This window comes from Phocoena phocoena, chromosome 6 (genome assembly GCF_963924675.1).
Source record: "Phocoena phocoena chromosome 6, mPhoPho1.1, whole genome shotgun sequence".
Classification (NCBI taxonomy): Eukaryota; Metazoa; Chordata; class Mammalia; order Artiodactyla; family Phocoenidae; genus Phocoena; species Phocoena phocoena.
This window is the reverse complement of record NC_089224.1, coordinates 11,577,436-11,598,768: the sequence shown is the minus strand read 5'-3', so window position 1 is coordinate 11,598,768 and position 21,333 is coordinate 11,577,436. Positions and strand designations below refer to the sequence as shown.

General features: G+C 48.9%; 1 protein-coding gene across 3 annotated transcripts in view; it reads left to right on the top strand.

Annotated features, from left to right (window-relative positions):
• The window catches only part of EPHX2 (epoxide hydrolase 2), a 57,633-nt gene extending 41,915 nt beyond the window's left edge, over positions 1–15,718 (top strand). For 2 of the 3 annotated variants that reach the window (XM_065879373.1, XM_065879371.1), the window contains exons 12-18: positions 5,079–5,150; positions 6,901–6,934; positions 8,049–8,151; positions 9,977–10,046; positions 12,747–12,827; positions 15,043–15,101; positions 15,245–15,323. In XM_065879373.1, coding sequence (XP_065735445.1) covers positions 5,079–5,150; positions 6,901–6,934; positions 8,049–8,151; positions 9,977–10,046; positions 12,747–12,827; positions 15,043–15,101; positions 15,245–15,323 — 498 coding nt within the window. Of the gene's footprint in view, positions 1–5,078; positions 5,151–6,900; positions 6,935–8,048; positions 8,152–9,976; positions 10,047–12,746; positions 12,828–15,042; positions 15,102–15,244 lie in introns of all 3 variants that reach the window. The other variant, XM_065879370.1, reaches the window with a different exon arrangement.
• Positions 15,719–21,333: the final 5,615 nt, after the last annotated feature.

Here is a 21,333-nt window from a genome sequence, read left to right as displayed (position 1 = left end):
ATTTTTTTCTTTTGTGTCTAGCTTATTTCAGTCAGCAGGACGTCCTCAGATTCATCCATGTTGGAGCCTTATCGATTTCCTTTTTTTTTTTTTTTTTTTTTTAAGGCTGAATAATATCCCATTGTGTGAGTTTTTAGTTCATCCATTCTCCCCTTGATGGACACTTGGGTTGCAACTACTGCTTTTTGAGTGCCTGTTGGGCCAGGTGGTTCTGTTTGCAACAGTACGTGGCGCTCTTTCCCATCTTTTCAGCTGAGCGAGCCGAGGCTCTGGGAGCCTCACTCACTCGCCTGAGATCAGGTACGTGACTGGGTCGGGATGTTGACCTCGCCTTGTTTGACTTCAAAGCCCACACACCTCCTCTTAAGCCACACTTTGGAGGGAGTTTGGACTTTCTTTGTGTGCTCTGTGCATCGAAGCAGAGAGGGGAGGAGCAAACCAGGATAAGCTCAAGGTCTTGATGGAAGGAGGGACCTCAGGGGAAAGATGCTTACTTAATTGCAGCCCTAGTAGAGCAAGGATTTTCATTTCAAAGGTTGTTACAGTCTTTGTGGAAAAATCGGTACCTTTATTGGTCTGTGGTAGCTGTTGGCGGATGGTTCTGTTCTTAGAACAAAGCCTCTTGGCAGGGAAACGTTCGATATTCAAATTAGTCATCTGGCCACTAAGGCTCCCAGGAAGCGGTTGGGGGAATCCAGCAACTGGGGCTGGTCTGGATGGGCACCAAGCTGGGTCTTAAGGAGAAACCATGGTGGGAGGGGGGGCCGTCCCGCCAGCCTGTCTGCTCCCTCTTGGTGAGGAAACGGACTGGCCAAGTCCCTTCCTATCTATGGCCCTCAGTTTCCTCATCAGAAAAAGGATGGTCTAGTGGGATGGTTTTCACATGGATGATAGCTTTAAACATAAGCTGAATTCAAGCCAAGGAATAAAACATAGCATAGAGCAACTCTTTGATCAGGGGTGGGCCCTGGGAGCCCCTCCTTCCCGTCCCTCCTCCCACCCCACCCGGTCTTCCCCACCTCTCTCCAGCCTGGAGGCCGTGTCCAGGAACACTCAGGGGTCCAGACGCCCGCCCCCAGCCCTTCCACCTGTTGCTCAAGTTTGCTGAGCACCTCAGGGTGCGGCTTAGACAAACTCCAGGTTAAGATCCAGCTCCTTGAGCTCTTTGAACTCTTGGCCAACATTTACTCTCCTGTCCTGTGAATTTGCCGAGTCTGGTGGAAACTCAGATCAAAAGCTGTGTTTTTCTTCTCAGAGAAGGGATCACGGCCTTTGCATTTGTGTAGTAAGAAAGGGAAGAGGGGCTTCCCTGGTGGCGCAGTGGTTGAGAGTCCGCCTGCCGATGCACGGGACGCGGGTTCGTGCCCCGGTCCGGGAAGATCCCACATGTCGCGGAGCTGCTGGGCCCGTGAGCCATGGCCGCTGAGCCTGCGCGTCCGGAGCCTGTGCTCCGCAACGGGAGAGGCCACAGCAGTGAGAGAGGCCCGCGTACCGCAAAAAAAAAAAAAAAAAAAAAAAGAAAGGGAAGAGGAGGCAGCTCTGGGCAGCAAAGACAAATAGAATCAGCTGGATAATTTCAGCATCACCTGCTCCATTTTTTGCCATTCGCGGGCCTCTCACTGTTGTGGCCTCTCCCGTTGCGGAGCACAGGCTCCGGACGCGCAGGCTCAGCGGCCATGGCTCACTGTGGGATCTTCCCGGACCGGGGCACGAACCCGCGTCCCCTGCATCGACAGGCGTACTCTCAACTACTGCACCACCAGGGAAGCTCCAAGGTTGGTTTCTTATACTTCAAATCCTTCATGAGCTCTGTGTTGACTCTTAGGAAGTCTTTCTCCTTAAACAGCCCCAGAGTCTTCTGAGACAAAGCTCCAGGATTCATGGAATTCCAAAGGCTTTGTTCTAGGAGTTTTTCCTTAGAACCTACAGCTGCCTGCCCAGGTGATAGCTTTGGGGTAATAGTAGAGCAGACTCGTTCATTTTTTTTTTTAACTTTTTATTTTATATTGGAGCGTAGCCAATTAACAATGTTGTGATAGCTTCAGGTGCACAGCAAAGGGACTCAGCCATACAGATACGTGTATCTATTCTCCCCCACACTCCCCTCCCATCCAGGCTGCCACATAACATTGAGCAGAGTTCTGTAGGCTTACTGCCCCCCTCCACCTCAAGCTGGAGGAGAACTACCTTTGCGACAAAAAACTCAATCCATCGATCTAAGACAGAAATGGAAACTTTTGTTCAAGCCGAATTGAGGGCTGTATAACCCGGGGACAGCCTCTCAGAAGGTTCTGAGAGCTGTTCTGCCTGTTCGAGGTCAAAACGCAGTTACGTGTTTTGAGACAGAGGGTTGTGTATTAAATGATGTATTATTGACAGTTTACACAATCTAGCAAGTAGTGGGTCATGGCTCATTGTGGCCCCTTACGACATCAGGAAGGAATGTTATCTTTTAAGGAGTTGTCTTGTTGATGCTGGGAGAATATTGCTCTTTATGGTTGAGCAGGTATTTCTACTGATGGGGGAGGTTTGGTCGATGCTAATGCAGGTACGCGATGCGCAGTGGAGGGGAGAAAGGAGGCCAAAGGGCAGAGATTTTTTTTATGTTTAAATTTTTCTTGTCCTGCCATAAAATATGGATTTTATTTCACACCCTCTTTGATGAATGTGAGCTTGCAATGGAGGGCAAGAAAATAAAAGCCACAATCCACGTGATCGTTTAGAAGTCACCCCCACCAAAGTCTTTATCTCACATTCTTTCCTTTTTTCCCCTCTCTTCTTCCCAACCTTCTAGGCTGTGTTGGGTACCTGCTATTACCGTGCTATCACAGTGGGAATAAAAATATGAGTAAGATACAGTGTGTGTCCCTAAGAAATTCACAGGCTTGTGAGGGGACCGGATCCAAAAATAGACAGTTCTCATGCAACTAGATAACTTTAACGATGGAGATAATAATAATAATAATAATAATCACCATTTATTGGCCTCCCTCCTATGTATCTACCAGGCATGGTCAGAAACAGGCATTATCTCCTATCATCCTTACAAAACTCCCATTTTATAGATGAGGAAACTGAGGCTCTGGAAGATTAAGTTGCCCAGTTAATAAGTAGTAGTGGTGGGGCTTGGAGCCTTGTTTGTTGGATTCCAAAGTTCATCCTTTAATTCCTATGATCAGGAGCACAAAGGGAGGAGCCCTATCCAGCTGGACTGGTGGGAGGCTTGTCATTGGCCTGTGGGACTTAAAAATAGGGTATCACCTTTTATGAATTACAGAGCGTCCGATGGTATCGGCAGGGCACACAACCAGAGTACAAATGCTCTTATCTTCTCCCCTTTCTGGCCCTCACCTTTGTCCTCTTCATCCCTGTTGATCTGACATGCTTTCACGTGGGTAGAGAGACTTATTTACCTTTGGGCTCTCTTTGATTTTTTATTGACCCTTTTGACATTCATTTGCTCTTTTAAGTACTATTTGAGCTCTGCAGCCAGTCCAGACCTCTGGACTCGAGGAGATTCCTCCACACACTGAGACACATCACAAGCTCATGAACAGTAGCTAGGGACTGCTCTCAATAAATAAGAATGATGACCCGTGGCAACATGCAGGGCGTTTATTGAGCGCGTAAGATGTACTGCCTTCCGTGGCTATTTCTCGCCTCGACGTTCATCACGTGACTGAAGGCCACGATTGATTCTCCGTCATAATGGAATCTTACACATGTGAGGGGATTGTAATTAACATGCCAGCATTGTTTTCTTCAGAAAATCTCGAACTGCAGATCCAGCACTGCTTGATGATAAATGTTTCCTTGCCTGCAGAGCTGCTGTCTCATAGATCCAGAGCTCTCATGACGTGCCATATGCAGAACAAATGAGTGCAGGACCTCTTAAAGTGTGCAGGGTCTGAGGGCCGCTGGCCACCAGAACACTTTGCTGACCTGGCTTACAGGACCCTTCTCTGCGGGAACATTCCTCGGAGGAAAGGAACAAACATACATTCAGCCTCTGCTCCATCCAGGACCAGTCACAGATGCCCTGGGGAAGAAGATGAGTAGGAGCTTGCCTGCTCTCAGGGTGGACCATGGAGAGGACATGAAAGGCTCTGTGAGATCCAGGAAGAGCTGAGCTGTTTTACTGTGATGGGGGAGGGTAGGGCTTCATGGAGAAGGCAGTGTTTGGCACAGGTGTTGAAGGCTTCTTGAAGGCCAAGCTGAGGGAAGTAGGTGCTCTTGGTGGAAGTTACAATACGTTAAACCACAGAGCTGAGAAAGTAGGGCACCCTTCAGAAAACATCCTGCAACTCAGTTTAGCTGGTTCAGGTGAGCAGTTGGAAAGGAGGAGAAGAAAGTAGGCCAGTACTGTGCTCTAGATTGAGTGTTTGTGAGTCCCCCAAATTCGTGTGTTGAAATCCTAACCCTGATGTGATGGTATTAGGAGGTGGGCCCTCGAGGAGATGATTAGTTCTTGAGGGTGGAGCCCTCATGAATGGGATTAGTGCCCTTTAGAAGAAACTCCAGAGAGCTCTCTTGTGCTTTCCTCCATGTGAGGACACAGTGAGAAGATGACCATCTGTGAACCAAGAAACAAACTGTCGCTAGATACTGAATCTGCTGATGCCTTGATCTTGGACTGCCCAGCCTACAGAACTGTGAGAAATAAATGTCTGAGTTTATAAGCCACCCGATCTATGGTATTGTGTTATAGCAGCCAGAATGGACCACCATACACTGCCATACTCTTATTATTATAGGATCCCCAGCCTATAATAATAAAGTGATTATTATAAGTAATACATTCCCACTGTAGGGATTTAGATAAACAGAAAAGAAAGCAGCAGCCATAAACCCACCTCCCCGGTGTGGGGCGGGGTGGACGGGACCACTGTGAGCATCTCATATTTTATTCAAACCTTTTAAAAAAAACAAAACGTGTTTCAACATGAAAATTCAAATTCATGCACTTCTGAATGAAACTTGGGCTGGATGGGACAGAGGTTGGGAGCTTCTGGCTTTGGGTCAGATCAGTTTCCAAGATCTCTGCTGAGTCCTTCATTTTGCTTTCTTGGTTGTTCTAGGGAGTGGCGGAGGTTGAACTGGAACAGAACCTGAATCGGACTTTCAGAAGCTTCTTCAGAGCAAGTGATGAGGTGAGGGGTGTGGGAGGCAGGGTCGGGGGTAAGCAGGATGGGGGAGCTGCAGGGGTGCAGATCCCCAGATGGCTTCCCTGGGAGGATGGGGGGATAGGGGATGTCAGGGTGTGGGAATAAGCAACTTGCCTTCTTTTCTTTGACTTCTGTAGTTAGGGCAGTTAGGGTCCTCACTCCACTGGTCCCTTCATTAATGAGGAAAGGTCCTGTCCTCTCTGTCACACACCAGTAGGGCTATGAAACCCAGATCAAAGAAGGATTATAATGGTGACAGTTTAGAAATTCTGCTGTTATTACCATTTTCATATGGATAATTGCTTATCAAAGTGCAGAATTAATTGACGCTTCTAACCCTTTTCTTGAACAACCACAGGAGCCTAGAATGCTTTAACGCGGTAACCCCACCCTCCTGTCTTACGTGTTAGGAGTCACTGTTGCTGTTGCTGTATCTGGTCAGTGCCTACTTAGCTGGCCTGATTTTTGCCAGTTTCTTTGCTGACCACTTCTGGCACCTCACTCTTTTATACTAAGTGCAAATTTCTTTCTTACTGAAGTACCTTCTTTTGCAGTTTTCTCAGTAAGAGTCTGTTAGCAGTAAACTCATAATTTTTTGGCCTGAAAATATCTTTATTTTGCTTTCAATCCCAAAGAACAGTTTATCTGAGTATAGCATTCTAGGTTGACAATTATTTTCTTCTAGAAGCTTCTGTCATTGCTTGTAAGAAATTGGTCTCAGGTCTACCTTCTGGTGTATTATTTGTCTTTTAGTCACGTCTCATCTGCAGTTCAGCCCATCTTTAATTTTGAAAGTTGCATTTGGTTCTTTTTCAAAGCCTTCTGATCTCTTTCAATAGAGTCTTGTTCTATTCTTGTTGTTCAGTTCCTTCTTTGGTCTTTAATCATTTGAAGCATACTCATTTTTCATTCTCTCTCTGTGCAAGTTCTATTATTTGGTCTTCCTGGAGAGTCTTGTTTTACTGTCTGCTGTGTTTGCTGTCTCCTGCAATGGGGCTTTAGTGTATATGTGCAGGGGGTGGGGCAGGGTAGGGAGAGAGCTCTGTAATTTGGGTTTGTGAGCTCATCTTTAACAGAACTTACTTACTCTGCTCCAACCTGCTCCAGCTGAGATGGAGGAAATGGCCCTCCTGGGTGGTTTAGCTTTTGCTTCTCCTGCCAGGCCTTCTGGTGGCATTACCAGCCCAAGCTCACTTTTGCTGTTGTTGTTTACTTCACTTAGTGGGGGTTTCCAGATCTCGTAGTGTGGATTCAAACAGAAACACGTGTGAAGGCAGGCTTGTGGCCATGAATCCCTAGGGGAGCTTTTTTTGGGTTTCCTCTTAGTACCAAACTGAATGGACCAACTCCTTTGACATCCCTCTGTCATGGTGGGTGGGTTCTTTCTAGTCCACCCTTTAACTGAGGACCCCAGATTGAGTGGATTCACCGTGGAGGGGTGGGGAGGATCTCACTTTTACCTTCGCATCTGACCTGAGGTCTCATCTCCTGTTCCCACTGGTTGATACACCCAAGTCCTTACATTCCCAAGACCCGCCAGCACCCAGGAGCAGTCTTGGCCTTGGAGCTTGGTTGTGAGCTGCCTCTGCTCTGACCACTCAGGACCCGCCTAGCTCTCTTGGGCATTTAGCATGTGTGTATAGGCTGCTGGCACTTGTAGGGTTTTTAGATGCCCCGTTCCTACATGTTTCCTTTGCTTGACCCATGACATCCCTTCTAACTTTTCTCCCTCCAGACTTTTCTCACCACGAACAGAGTCTGTGAAATGGGTAAGAGACATTCTCAGGAGGGAATGGAGACAGGAGGGCCATGACGGGAACCAGGAGGGCCATGACGGGAACCAGCCGAACGTTAAATGAGTGTTTCTCCATCTGCCAGCCGTGGGCAGAAGCAGCCACCTGCCAGCCCTGAACTAGTTAAGCCCTGACTTGCTTAATGTAGATCCCCGCTGGGGAATCGCACTCACCCTAACCCTGGGCTGACCACACAGCCTTGGCTTCCTCTCCCCCATGAAGTTTTGGATTCAAGATCTTAAACAGTCAGAGCCTGGAGGACTCTCAGAGCTCTTCAGGGCAGATCCACCCTCTACTGATTAGGACAGAGACCCAGGAGAGGAACTGACATCTGCAGGGTCACCTGGTGCAGGCAGAGTGGAAATCAGGCCAGACCCCCGGCCAGGTCTCCTCTGTCTTAGTGCCCTGGCCTCCCCTCCATCAGGCTCAGTTCCATCCCGTGAAGACAGTCCCTGTTCTCCCTCCCAGTTTGGATATAAGTGAGGAGCCAGAGCCGGGAGCAGACTGGCGCTCATCCCCTTGACTGTTCCCACAGAACCTTGCTTGACCCCAAGCCTGTGACTTTGCCATCATTCCCTTGTATTTTTATTAATAATGATGATTGCTATCACTTGTTTGAGCACCTACTGTGTGCATCAGACACTGGGTTAGCCCCCTTTAGTAATATTGTTTATATTTCTCGTGACATCCGTAAGAACTCTCACTATTATCTCTAGTCTACAGATGAGGAAAGTGGGTCTCAGAATTTGTCCAGAGTGGCCAGGCTGGGATTAAACTCCTCCAAGCCTAAAGACCACACTCTTCTCACTGGTCAGGAACACCTCTCCCTTCCCTCCTTCCACCTCTTTACTTATTCACGTAGTCAGTCGTTCAGTCCTTCATTCCTCAAAAGTTTTGAGCACACACTTGGTGTGAGGCAGGGGCAGGTATCCACAAGCACGAGTCAGCGTCATTGCCCTCCGGGAGCCCAAGTCTCTTGGGGAGACAGAGAGCACTAATAAAAGAAGCAGAGGTGGTGAAGGGTCTCAGGTGTTGGAACTTGGGACACCTGACCCAGAGGGTGGGAGAGGAAACAAGTGGCTTTTTGTAGGAGGACTCTTTGTGAGTACGCCAGGGGAGCCCAGCCTCAGCAAGATGGTCACCGAGGAGGACATCCAGTTCTACATTCAGCAGTTCAAGAAGTCTGGTTTCAGGTAAAGAGAACAGCACCCCCGGAGAACACAGGAGAGAGAAGGTGGGCAGACAGGGGCTCTTCTGCTCTCGCAGTGCAGGGTGAGGCCCAGTGCCAGCTCAGTCCCAGTGAAAACCTGGCCAGCGTCTGCTTGAATGCCTCCAGTGCCGGGAGGCTCACTATCTGACGATGCTCAGCCTGCTCTAGTTTGGAGAGTTCAGCTTGTTCTCCCTTATGCTTAGGGGCCCCTTCAGAGCAGATGTTTTTAACTTTTTTTCAGTGGTGACCTCTGTGAGGATCAGATGACAGCTCTGAGTTCTTACTTCAGAAAAACACAAAATCCCACGTAACCTCAAAAACATATTCGGTGGGGGGGGCGGTGGTTATAGGCTCAGCTTTACTGAGCTCTAACTCACATACCATAGAATTCACCCTCTGAGAGTGTACAGTTCAATGGTTTTTAGTCATTTCATGGAGCTGCGCCGTCACGACACATTTTATGGATCGCCACGATCCATTTTAAAGTGTTTTCATCTCCCAGAAAGCAGCTCTGTTCCCTTTCGTGGTCACCCCCACTTCCCCTGGGCCCCCAGGTCTGATCACTCACCCATCTGCTCTCCATCCCCCTGGAGCTGCCTATTCCAGATGTTTCATGCGACCGGAGTCGTACGCTGTGTGGTCCTTCGTGTGTGGCTCTTTTCACTCTGGTCCGCCCGTGTTGTAGTCTCTGCCAGACTTCGTTCCTTTTTCTCAGGTCTGTTTCTATGCTGCGGTTCAGGGCCCTGCCCTGAAATCACTGAGAATCCCTTTTCACAGCCCCTTTTCTGCGTGTCCCTTCACGTATTTGGGTATTGCAAGTCTTCGAAGCTCGTGAGTCCTTCAGGGGCGCTGCAGGTCACCGCGTTTCCATCTTCCTCCTCTCTCCTCACGCCCCCATCCCTCACTCAGACCCAGGGGTGCAGAAGGAGCCCAACAGCAGGACCGCCTTCGTCAGCCCAGCCCACAAGTTCACAGTGTGGCAACCTTGGCCGTGAACACCCGTGGTGGCCTTTAGACCCCAGTGTTTCCAGTATCACAATTTCAACCTTTCCCTAAGCATCTCCTTTCTTCCCCCCTCCCCACCCGAAGTGGGGGACAATTTAAGAGTCTCAGACTGGGGGACAGAGGTTCTCTGGAAGGGAACATACAGGCAATCTGATCCGACCCCTCCTTGCACAGGAGGGAAAATCAGAAGTCCCCAAAGGGCGCGTGACGTGTCCAAGGTCTCTCCGAGCCCTCCCTCTCACCGGAAGCCTCGAGGGCCGGACAGCACCAACCCATTCCACACCTGAGGATTGGGACAGTGCCCCAGGTACAGCCCTGGAGCCGCCCTACCTGTCCGGAGGAGACACCTCGGCATCACTTCCCGATGTCACATTAGGAGGAAGCGCCTCCCGGTGGCCCTTTTCTGTGGGCTCCCTGGGACAGGGGAGTGGCCCTGGTTGGTGAGGGCACTAAACCAAGCTCCCCCACCCCCGTCTTCCGAGACAGTCCCGGGAGAAAATGGAGAGTCCTGTAGGGCTGATTTCTGTGTGTCCCCGGATGCCCACTTCAGAGAACATCAGCCCTCAGCCCAGCGCTGTGCCTGCACCAGGCTGTGCTCGATAAAGCCCGGCAGGCGCGCAGGGCACCGGGGTGTGAATCGGCACCAGGGTGTGAATCCTGGGATCTGTTCTCTTCGCCCTGCAGGAGCCTTTGCTCTTCCTGGGAAGACTGGCTCTATGCTGAGCGGGTTGCTGTGGTGGGGTCTGTAGCACAAGCGTCTACTAAAAGCTTTCCTCTTTTTATTCCTTTGTCCGCCCCCCCAGGGGGCCTCTAAACTGGTACCGAAACATGGAAAGGAACTGGCAGTGGGGCCGCAAAGGCTTGGGAAGGAAGGTGAGTTCAGCGCTGTTCTCCTCCCCAACGAGTCACCCTTCGGGCATCCATGGACCCAACGGATAGACCGCTGGGTCAGAGCCAGGGGTGGACAGACCGGCCGGCTGCTTTTGGAGGTGCCTGCACTGCAGGGTTTCCTCTTAGGACCTCTTTTGCTGCTGCTTCTCCTGGAACGGCAGAGGGGGGGGAGAGGGTGGGGACAGGGATCTGCCAGGTGACTGCAGCAGCGGTCTGGACCACCTAGGTCTCCCGGCGGTGCCCTGGCTCAGGGCGCAAGTGGTCCAGTTAACTCCCAGAGGTAACAAGGATGAAGCTCCTGGCTCACAGAGGAACATTACGTGCTGTCAGAGAGACGGGGCTGTAACCTCTGGCTCCTTCACCTCGACCGAGTCAGTCCGAGCCTCAGTTTCCTTGTTTGTCAAGCAGAAGACAGGTTTCCAACCCCTGGGTCTGCAAAGGGAGTCATGGGGTCCCTGGTTTACATTCAGAACATTAAAAACCTAAGGGAAATTGCATTTTCACATTCCTCAGCTCACTCAGTAGCCCTGGCCATCTTCTTGATTCAGTCAAAAATGAACGGCCCTCTAGAGCCAGGAATGGTGCAGATGACACAGGCGAGGTCCTGACCTCACAGGGTTAGGTCTTGAGGCAGTAGAGCATAAAAACAGTGGTTCAGAGCAGGCTGGGCAGAGAGTCGGCCTGGGATGTGGGACCTGTGCCCTGTGTGACCTTGGGCAAGGCACTTAACCACTCTGTTCTCCGTGGCCGCTAATATGGAAGTGACAAGAATGGTGCCTACCTCAGGCAGGAGCTGTGTAAGGATAAAGTGGGTTGACGCACATCAAATGCTGAGTTAGAACAGTGCCTAGTACGTAGTCGTGGTTTAATTAATGCTCTTTAGCCTATCATCACTCTAATCTGTGATGGACAAAAATGACAAAACTGCAGTTTGACTGGCAGAGACTCTCAAAGCATGAGGGACGAGGATGAGGTCTTCGGGGAGGTGAACCCCGATGGCAGTAGGTTTGGTGACCCCCTCTTCTGCAGTTTCCTTCCAGATCTTCCTCCTCTCCCACCTCCTCCCATTGCCTCTGCCACCATGTTACGTTTTTACCTGGAACATTCTAGAGTGTCCATCCCACCCCCACAGCAGCCCCAGGATTCATTTCAGCCACAAAACCACCACTGGGTCTTCACCCCTTGGTGAACGGGGCGCAGTGAGAAGCGCACAGTTCTGTGTTGTAGGTAAAAAACAGTGCGCATTCCTTACCCAGGGACAGTGAACGCCATTTGGAAATTGTCATGGTAGCTTGAGAACACAGAGTAAAAGGAGGTTCTCTCGACCTTGTGGTGCCCCATGCATCAGTAGACAAAAAGTGAAGTCCCTTTGCTGCCTGTAATGTCACACTGGCCCCAGCGTGGCTGGCCCAGTCACACTCTGGCTGCCCTGGTGAAGCATCCGTTCAATTCATGGAAAAGGAATATTGATCTCCATCTAAGGGCATCTTTCCTCCTTCCCAGTGCCATCTGTTTGGTGTCAGGAATATCAGTCACACAGAGTGGACCACACGTGTGTTCTTACTTGTACACACACACACACACACACACACAACCTGTGTGGTCAATACGTGGCTGAATCCATCCGTATGAGAAAAACCCATTTTTTTTCCTCCTGTGTGTCTCCTTTACTTTCACACAAATCGCTTTCTTTCTGACACTTCTTATCACCAAATGTGTGGAGGTTTTTCCACACACCACCAAGCCGTTCTCTGCAACACCAGCTGGGTGGCCTGCAATTTAACTCAGTTCTGGCACCATCTACCTGGAGACGGCATCAGAGCCCACAGGATAAGGGCCCAGTCCCACAAGACTGCTCCCCACTTCAGACGCCAACCCCAAGTCCAGGTTGTTACCTGTGCTTCCAACTGATTGGCTATAAATTGGAGGCTCCCAGGACCTCCTCCTTGGGTCTATTAATTTTCTAGAGTGGCTCACAGAACTCTGGGAAACACTCACTTACGTTTACTAGTTTATTAAAGGATTTGATAAAGGACACAGATGAACCGCCAGACGAAGGAATCCACAGGGTGAGGTCTGGGAGGGTCCCAAGCCCAGGAGCCTCTGACCCTGTGGAGCTGAGGTGTGTTATCCTTTTGGTGTGGATTTCACCAACCTAGAAGCTCTCCAAACTCCTTGCTACTGGGATTATGTGGATGTTTATGGAGACTTCCTCACGTAGATGCGATCAATTATTAACTCCATTTCATCCCTTTCGCCTTCCAGACGTGGGGGAGAAGGAGGGAGCTGAAAATCCCAAGTGTCTAATCATGGCTTTGTCTTCCTGGTGACCAGCCCCCAGCCAGGAGCCCAGCCAGAGTCACCTCATTGGAACAGAAGTGCTCTCATCACTTAGGAATTTACAAGGGTTTCAGGGGCTCTATGCCGGGAACCAGGGGCAGAGAGCAAGATACACATTTTCTAATCTCGCACACCATCCTTTCAGATCTTTAGTAATACTGGTGCCTCCTTCACGCAAAGCACGTGGCAGAAACAAAGCCAGACCAAAGTGGTGCTGAGGGGTCTTCTGCGGGGGAGTTAATAGTGGAGGAGGCCCCACGGTGTGAAAATAACATCTCCTCGCCCGGGTGAGGGAGGGCCTGAGCGTGGAGGCTGCTTCTCCTTCCCGTTATCTCTCCCTAGATCCTGGTGCCGGCCCTGATGGTCACCGCGGAGAAGGACTTCGTGCTCGTTCCTGAGATGTCCAAGCATATGGAGGACTGGGTAAGGCAATGGTCCTGCTCGGGGCCATCGGGGCTTCTTGGAGGAGGGCGCAGGCATCCCAGAGGATGAAGAGTGGGATGTTCGGGGGAACTGCTCGCTTGATGAGGGCTTCCTCAGTAGCATCACTGTTGCCTTTTGGGAGCAGCGATTAAGACTGCTCCTCGGGGGCTTCCCTGGTGGCGCAGTGGTTGAGAGTCCGCCTGCTGATGCAGGAGACGCGGGTTCGTGCCCCGGTCTGGGAAGATCCCACATGCCGCGGAGCGGCTGGGCCCGTGAGCCGTGGCCGCTGAGCCTGCACGTCCAGAGCCTGTGCTCCGCAACGGGAGAGGCCACAGCAGTGAGAGGCCTGCGTACCGCAAAAAAAAAAAAAAAAAAAAAAAAAAAGAGAGACTGCTCCTTCCTGGACTTCCCTGGTGGTCCAGTGGTTAAGACTCCACACTTCAGGGAACTAAGATCCCACATGCCACGCGGTGTGGCCAAAAGAAAACAAAAAAAGACTGCTGCTTCCTTTCCCCTTCACTGATGCAATCTCTCATCACTCACTCATTCTTTCATTTCATGGACTTTTCCTGTGCACCTAGATGAGTTGGGACAGTGCTAGATACCAGGGCGGTAAAGATGAATGAGGTGCAGACCCCACCCCACAGGAGGTCATGTCCAGCAGTGTACCCCATATGCAGGAGGCTTGTGTGGACAAGGGCCCAGCTGGGAGCGAGGGCTTCACAGAGGTGCTGACCACTGCCTCTGGCCTTGAGGAACTCCTAAGCCTCGCCCGGCAGAGAGAGAACAGGAGAGGAGACAGGGTGTTGAGAGGTGAGGATGGATGAGAGAGGTCAGAGGGTGCGGCTGGGAGGTTATCCTGAGCCCACTGGGCCAGGCTGAGCTGTGTGGACCTATGGGTGAGGGGACCGTTGAAGTGGAGAGATGGGTATCAAGCCTGTGTTTTGGAAGCACACACTGCTGAAAGCGTGGAGCTTGGTAGGGATTGGGAGACCTGCAGGTGGGGTCCCCATGACTGCTCGTGTATCCTGGCTGGATGCTGAGAGCGTTCGCCTGCACTTGGCAGTGTCTTTGTTAGCTTCATCCAGTGTGGTGGAGAGAGCGTGATTCAAGGCATGTTGCCAAGGACGCCCTTTTTTTTTTTTTTTTTTTTTTTTTTTTTTTATGCGTTACGCGGGCCTCTCACTGTTGTGGCCTCTCCCGTTGCGGAGGACAGGCTCCGGACGCGCAGGCTCAGCGGCCATGGCTCACGGGCCCAGCCGCTCCGCGGCATGTGGGATCCTCCCAGACCGGGGCACGAACCCGTGTCCCCTGCATCGGCAGGCGGACTCTCAACCACTGCGCCACCAGGGAAGCCCAAGGACGCCCTTTGTGGGTGGTGGAGCCAGTCCAGGGAGGGCTGTGACCCACTTTGGGGATTCAAGCCCCAAAAGGGAGACTGAACAGCCCTGCGTGCAGACCACCAGGGAGGAGGGAGATGACATGGGAAGGGGACGCAATCACGGCTACAGGGCAAGAGCCAAGCTCGACCCGGCATTTTCCAGGCAGTGAACGGGCCAAGTCCTAATGGTTCTGGAGGGAGACAGTCTTGTGATGAGTATGGGTCAGCCTGAATTTGAATCTTAGCTCAGCCACTCTCTGTGTGGCCTTGGGCCAGTTACCTAACCTCTCTGAGCCTTCATATTACCCAGAGGATCATGGTCAAAGATAAATAAGGCAGGGCTTCCCTCGTGGCTCAGTGGTTAAGAATCCACCTGCCAATGCAGGGGACATGGGTTCGAGCCCTGGTCCAGGAAGACTCCACATGCTGCAGAGCAACTAAGCCTGTGCGCCACAACTACTGAGCCTGCTCTCTAGAGCCCGCGTGCCAGAACGACTGAAGCCCACGCACCTAGAGCCCGTGCTCCGCAACAAGAGAAGCCACCACAATGAGAAGCCCGCGCACCGTAACGAAGAGTAGTCCCTGCTCGCCACAACTAGAGAAAGCCCGCACACAGCAACGAAGACCCAATGCAGCCAAAAATAAATAAATAAAATAAATGTATGTAATAAAAAGATAAATAAGGCAGCGCATGTGGAGCACCTAGCACACAGTAGGAGCTTGATCAGTGGTCATTCCCTTCCTAAATCACGCGGAGTTTTCAGGGGGGCGGCCCACCGGGAGCAGAGAACTTGCCTTGTGCCATTTACTTTTCCGGGTGGGGTTTTCTTCCAGATCCCCCACCTGAAAAGGGGTCACATTAAGGACTGTGGACACTGGACACAGATGGAGAAGTAAGGAGATGGCGGTCCCTGGGTGGGGGACGTCAGGGCTCCCTGTTCGCCTCCAATAAGCCGCTTGCTTTACCACCTCTGCCTTCGCCTGAGTGAGGGAGTGCGTCCAGACAGATGCGAATTGCCTTCTGTTCCCATTCCAGGCCCACAGAGTTGAATCAGATCCTCATTGAGTGGCTGGAGACCGACGCCAGCGACCCACCAGAGGTCTCGAAGCTTTAGGGTGTGACGTGTGTCAGCCGCCAGCAGGCAGTCCAACCGCTTCATCTGCTGGGGGCTCTTCTCTGGTACCCGGATGGGGCCTTACCCGCATCTCTCAAAACCAGCAGCGTTGTTCTCAAGGGGTTTGCAGCAAAGAGTGATGTTCTCTAAATGAAATGAGTCAGATTTGACATAATTTGAGATATAGGAAAAATCACGTGTGATTAATCCTCTGGGTATAAACGTATCACTTTATGTCTAAGGATGGTTAGTGCTCTGTGGGGGACAGAACGGGATGGCCAGGGGGTGATTTCTCTTTGATTATCAAGTCAGCGTTTTGATGATGGAAAATCAGCAATTGAGAAGCTTTTCAGCAGAGATGGGAACTCCTTTATTCAATAAAGTGAAGATAACTGGCTTAGTGCTGTTTGAGTTCTTGGGAGAAAAGCGGAGTGATTGTTCTAAGAAAGTATCGCGTTTGGGTGAACACTGTTTCCTCTGCTCTGACTCTCTACGAGTCTCTGCAGGATCTGGAACAGTGCTGTCTGGTAGAACTTTCTTTTTTTATTAATTTATTTTATTGAAGTATAGTTGATTTACAATGTCATGTTAATTTCTGCTGTAGAGCAAAGTGATTCAGGTACCTATGGGTATCCATTCTTTATCCATATTCTTTTCCGTGATGGTTTATCACAGGATATTGAATATCGTTCTCTGTGCTATACAGTAAGACTCTGTTGTTTATACGTTCTATATGTAGTAGTTCGCATCTGCTCATCCCAAACTACTAATCCATCCCTCCCCCAACCCCCTCCCCCTTGGCAACCACAAGTCTGTTCTCTATGTCTGCGAGTCTGTTTCTGTTTTGTAAATAAGTTCATTTGTATCATATTTCAGATTCCACATGTAAGTGATATCATATGGTTTTTGTCTTTCTCTGACTTACTTCACTTAGTATGACAACCTCAAGGTCCATCCATGTTGCTGCAAATGGCAGTATTTCATTCTTTTTTATGGCTAATATTCCACATCTTCGTTACCCATTCATCTGTTGATGGACACTTAGGTTGCTTCCATGTCTCGGCTATTGTAAATAGTGTCGGAACAAACATAGGGTGCATGTATCTTTTCAAACTATAGTTTTCTCCAGATATATGCCCAGAAGTGGGATAACAGGCTCAGATGGCAACTCTATTTTTAGCTTTTGGGGGAACCTCCATACTGTTTTCATAGTGGGTGCACCAATTTATATTCCCATGGAACTTTCTGACACGAATGAAATGGTCGGTTCTGTGCTACCAGATAGAGTGGCCACCAGCCACGCGTAGCCATGTGCGCTGTCTCCCTGCTCTGCTGGCATGGTGTGCTCACCAATCTATGTTCACCTCCCTCGCTGCTCTTTCTGCAGGGCAAGCTTGTGGACAAGGTGGTGTCTCCAGGCTGAATTCTGAATTAGGATGAATGTAAAGTAACCAGGCAGAAAAGGGTATGTATGTCCAGGTGCGTGCAGAAAGCAAGGGCAGCTTAGAAATGTTAACAGCGATCATTCTTAAATACCCCTGTGTGCCTGGAGCCCTACACTGACCAACTCTTATCCTTCCCATTTAACAGATGGGAAAACTGAGGTTCAGATAATTTCCCCTAGGTCACTTGGCTACTGCGGGGCAGAGCCTAGATTCAGATGCATGCTGTCTGGTTCTGCAGGCTGAGCTCCATCTACCAAAAGCTCTTTTCTTTTCTGAATCTGGGGTGAGACTACCCGGATCAAATCCCTGCTTGGCCACTGACCACAGAGTGACCTCGAGAAAGAGGTCACTGTGCTTCAGTTTCCTCTAGTAGAAAAGGACATTAATAGCACCAAATTCATAGGTGGTCGTGAGTATTAAATGAGTGAATGCATACAGGGCCCTAGAATGGTGCCTGGCACAGAGGAAGTGCTACTGAAGTATTAGCCATAAAATTTCCGGTTTATCCCGGGATGAGGCTTCTGAGGGCTTTAAACTTCCAGCCAGCCCACCACCACCTCCTCCCTTTTGGATCAGAGAATTAAAGGACTCATTTAAAAAGCAGATGTGTGCTCTGGGGGAATGACTACAGAAGCCGGCTAACATTATTTCACTAACTGCGTGTGTCCAGGCTTATTTGTCCAGAATTGGTTGGAGGAAACAAGAATCTTAGAACGTCTCTCATCTGAAGAAGTACAAGTAGGCAAACCTATCCGGCCTGTCTCCATGTCGAGTATTCCATCCAGTCATCTCTGTAAACCATTCAAAATGTTCAGAAATTCTACTCTTTCGGCAAATAAGGGCCGGACGAATCTAGTTCGTAGCATTGCAACACAAATATCACCAGTCATACAAGATTGAGGGTCATAAAGAAAACGCTCCATTGGAAAAGGTCTTTAGGTCATTCCCGAAAATACTTTTCAGATGCCTTGTTAACTACAAGTTGTTTGAAGCATGTTCAAATTGATTTGATTTAAAAATGTTATTTTTATTTCAGACTACAAAGGGCATAAATAACAAGTGTATTTACCTCTGCAGAGGGAAATAGCTTTTTAAAAGAGGCATGGAAGACCCCACCCACATATCAGTGAGATCATAGATCTCCCTCCAGGGAGCTGAGATCACTCCCAGGTTCTGTCCTCACACTCGGTGGCTGTCAACTAGCAGGGTCCAAGGTTTCCGGGAGAAATATCTTCTAAAAATGCATCTATTTAGAACATGCGACAAAAAGCTATTCCTGTCTCTCTTGGGGTATAACGAACCCATGGTTTTAGGCCTGGAAGTGACTCTAAGGCCCACTGTTCACACTGACATTACCATGAGCACGAATTAAAACTAAACAATGGTTAAAATATGTAGGTCAGAAGCTCAAAGGTTTTGGCAACAAGAATTGGGTGGGAAATGTCATGCCTCGCAGTTCAAAGGAATCCATCTGGCCACACATAAAATACTTTCTTGGCACTTGTGGAAGTTTCTCCCCAGTGTTGGCCGCTGCACCCAATTGTTAATTGTTTCTTCTGCCAGACTGTCAGCTTCTTGGGATTGGAGCCTGCCTGTCTAGATGATTCATCCTTGACCCTAGCCCAGCGCATGCCTGGTGTTTTGAATGGGTAAATGAGTTAGTTTCAAATGCTTGATTTTTGATGTCCTTCTTCATGAGATGGATGACCAATTGTCTGAGTATTTTCACCGTCCCAAGCCTTGGTAGATCTCTTACTGTTGGCATGTGTGCCGATAGCACTAAATTCAGGAGAACACGTCCAGATTCTAGACATCTACACATCTTCCCTAGGATCCGTTGGATAAACCACGAGGGTATGTCACTGAGCTTCTGCTTCATGAGACAAATGCGATAATTATTTTACTAACACAGTTGAAGCGTTTAAAGATACTGTAGGTTTTTACAGCTTTCATATTGATAAGGTATGGGTAGTCATTTTGGCAGTTTACCTAAATACATTTTGTCTTATTTCCATACATATTTCCTGGATTTTGAGGCTGGCACCTGCTTTAGAAAGAATACCAGTGATACCCCTATTCCTGTAAATTCACTTTTTTTTAATTGTGGTCAAACTTGCGTAACATAAAATTGACCATTTTTCAGTGCACAGCTCAGTGGCATTAAGTACATTCACATTGCTGTGTAGCCATCTCCACCGTCCATCTCCACAGCCTTTTCATCTTCCCAAGCAACCCTGTCCCCATTAAACACTAACTCTCTTTTCTCCATCCCCCAGTTCCTGGAAACCCCCATTCTAGTTTCCATCTCTATAAACCTGGCTCCTCTAGTTACTTCATATAAGTGGATTCATACCATATTTGTCATTTTGTAACTGGCTTTATTTCACTTAGTATAAAATCCTGTCAGGGAGGAAGAAAACTTTCCTCTGCCCTTCTATGTTCTTCTGGCTGGTCTAAGAATTAAATTGACATGAGATAGATTAACAGGAAAGATCAAATTTAATTTTGCACAGAACGGGAACCCTACATACGTGAGAGGGTCAGAGAGAGAAAAGTAAAACGAGGTATATGTGCCACCCTGAGCTAAGGAATGGGATAGGAGCCTGGGGCTTCCAAGGACAGGAGGGTCATACACAGGATGATAAAAGGAAGAGCAGATGCTGGGTACTTAGGTATTTGCCCTGCCACATACATGGTGCCACTCAGACAAAACTTATCTCCGGTAATAACTCTTTTCTGGGAAAAATCCCCAATTTAAATTCTTGTAGGTAGTTGAGGAAGGAGCAGTAGTTTCTCTTGAACCCACAGGGGGTCTATAGCCTTTAGCTCCTTGTGCAAAAGTAACACACTCTGGGGAGGCTCGTTCTGAGCCCCTGAAATCCCCAAGGCTTGTCCACATTGTGGCCTGTGTCAGAATTTCCTTCCTTTTTAAGGCTGAATAATATTGCGTTGTATGTATATTCCACATTTTGTTGATCCAGTCATACATCAGTTGACACTTGGGTGTACAAGTATCTCCTAAAGCCCCAGCTTTCAGTTCTTCTGTGTGCGTACCCAGAGGTGGGATTGCTGGATCGTACGGGAATTCTCTCCATGGTAGTGTTTTCCACACGGACTGAAGCATTTTACATTCCAGTCAGCAGTGCTGAGGGTTTCAGTTTCTCCGCATCGTCATTGTCACTCGTTGTTTTCTGAGTTTTGGGTAATAGCCATCCTAATGGGTTTGAAGTGGCATCTCTTTGTGGTTTGGATTTGCATTTCCCTAGTACTAAGTGATGAGCATCTTTTCATGTGCTGTTCGCCATTTGTATATCTTCTTTGGAGAAATGGGCATTCTTTGCCCGTTTTTAAATCAGGGTTGGGTTTTGGTTGTTGTAGGAGTTCTTTATATACTCTGGATATTAATCCATTATATGATTTGCAAATATTTTCTCCCATTCTGCAGGTCATAAACTCACTTTTTAATCAAGTAGAAATTTACTTCCAATTTTAAAAGGACCTGGGTTAGGACCTAACCTCTGTTGTGTATGTAGTACCTTACTGTTTTCCATAAAGTTGCTGCCAAGATGGATGGGCAGATCGCCTCAGCACTGGGGAGCTTGTGTGACTATTTGGCTTGTGTCAGAATTTGGAAGACAAAAACAATTCTTTGTTTATGCAAACCAAGGTAAGAAAAATCCAGAGAAAGCCCCAAACAGTGGTCTTGGTTGCCATTGGAATAGATTGAGGAGATGTATTATTTGGTCAGTGTCTCCATCACTTATCCTGGATTGAGATGGAAGGGAACCCTAAGAAGCAGGGGATGCTTTAAACCTTGCCATCCAGCTTTGTCATTTGTTGAATGACAACAAATGAACTTTATGCCTTACAGAAGCCTTTTTATTTATTTATTTTTAATAGATCTTTATTGGAGCATAATTGCTTCACAATACTGTGTTAGTTTCTGTTGCACAGCAAAGTGAATCAGCCATATGCATACACGTGTCCCCATATCCCCTCCCTCTTGAACCTCCCTCCCTCCCCCCTCATCCCCCCCCAGGTCATCGCAAAGCACCGAGTAGCTCTCCCCGTTCTGTGCTGCTGCTTCCCACCAGCCAACTATTTTACATTCAGTACAGCAGCCTTTTTTTCATTTTTTTTAATTTTTACATCTTTATTACAGTATAATTGCTTTACAATGGTGTGTTAGTTTCTGCTTCAAACAAAGTAAATCAGTTATACATATGTCCCCATATCTCTTCCCTCTTGCATCTCCCTCCCTCCCACCTTCCCTATCCCACCCCTCTAGGCAGTCATAAAGCACCGAGCTGATCTCCCTGTGCTATGCGGCTGCTTCCCACTAGCTATCTGCCTTACGTTTGGTAGTGTATGTAAGTCCATCAGCCTTTTTTTTTTTCTTTTTTTTTAAATTTATTTATTTATGGCTGTGTTGGGTCTTCGTTTCTGTGCGAGGGCTTTCTCCAGCTGTGGCAAGCAGGGGCCACTCTTCATCGCGGTGTGCGGGCCTCTCACTATCGCGGCCTCTCGTTGCAGAGCACAGGCTCCAGACACGCAGGCTCAGTAAT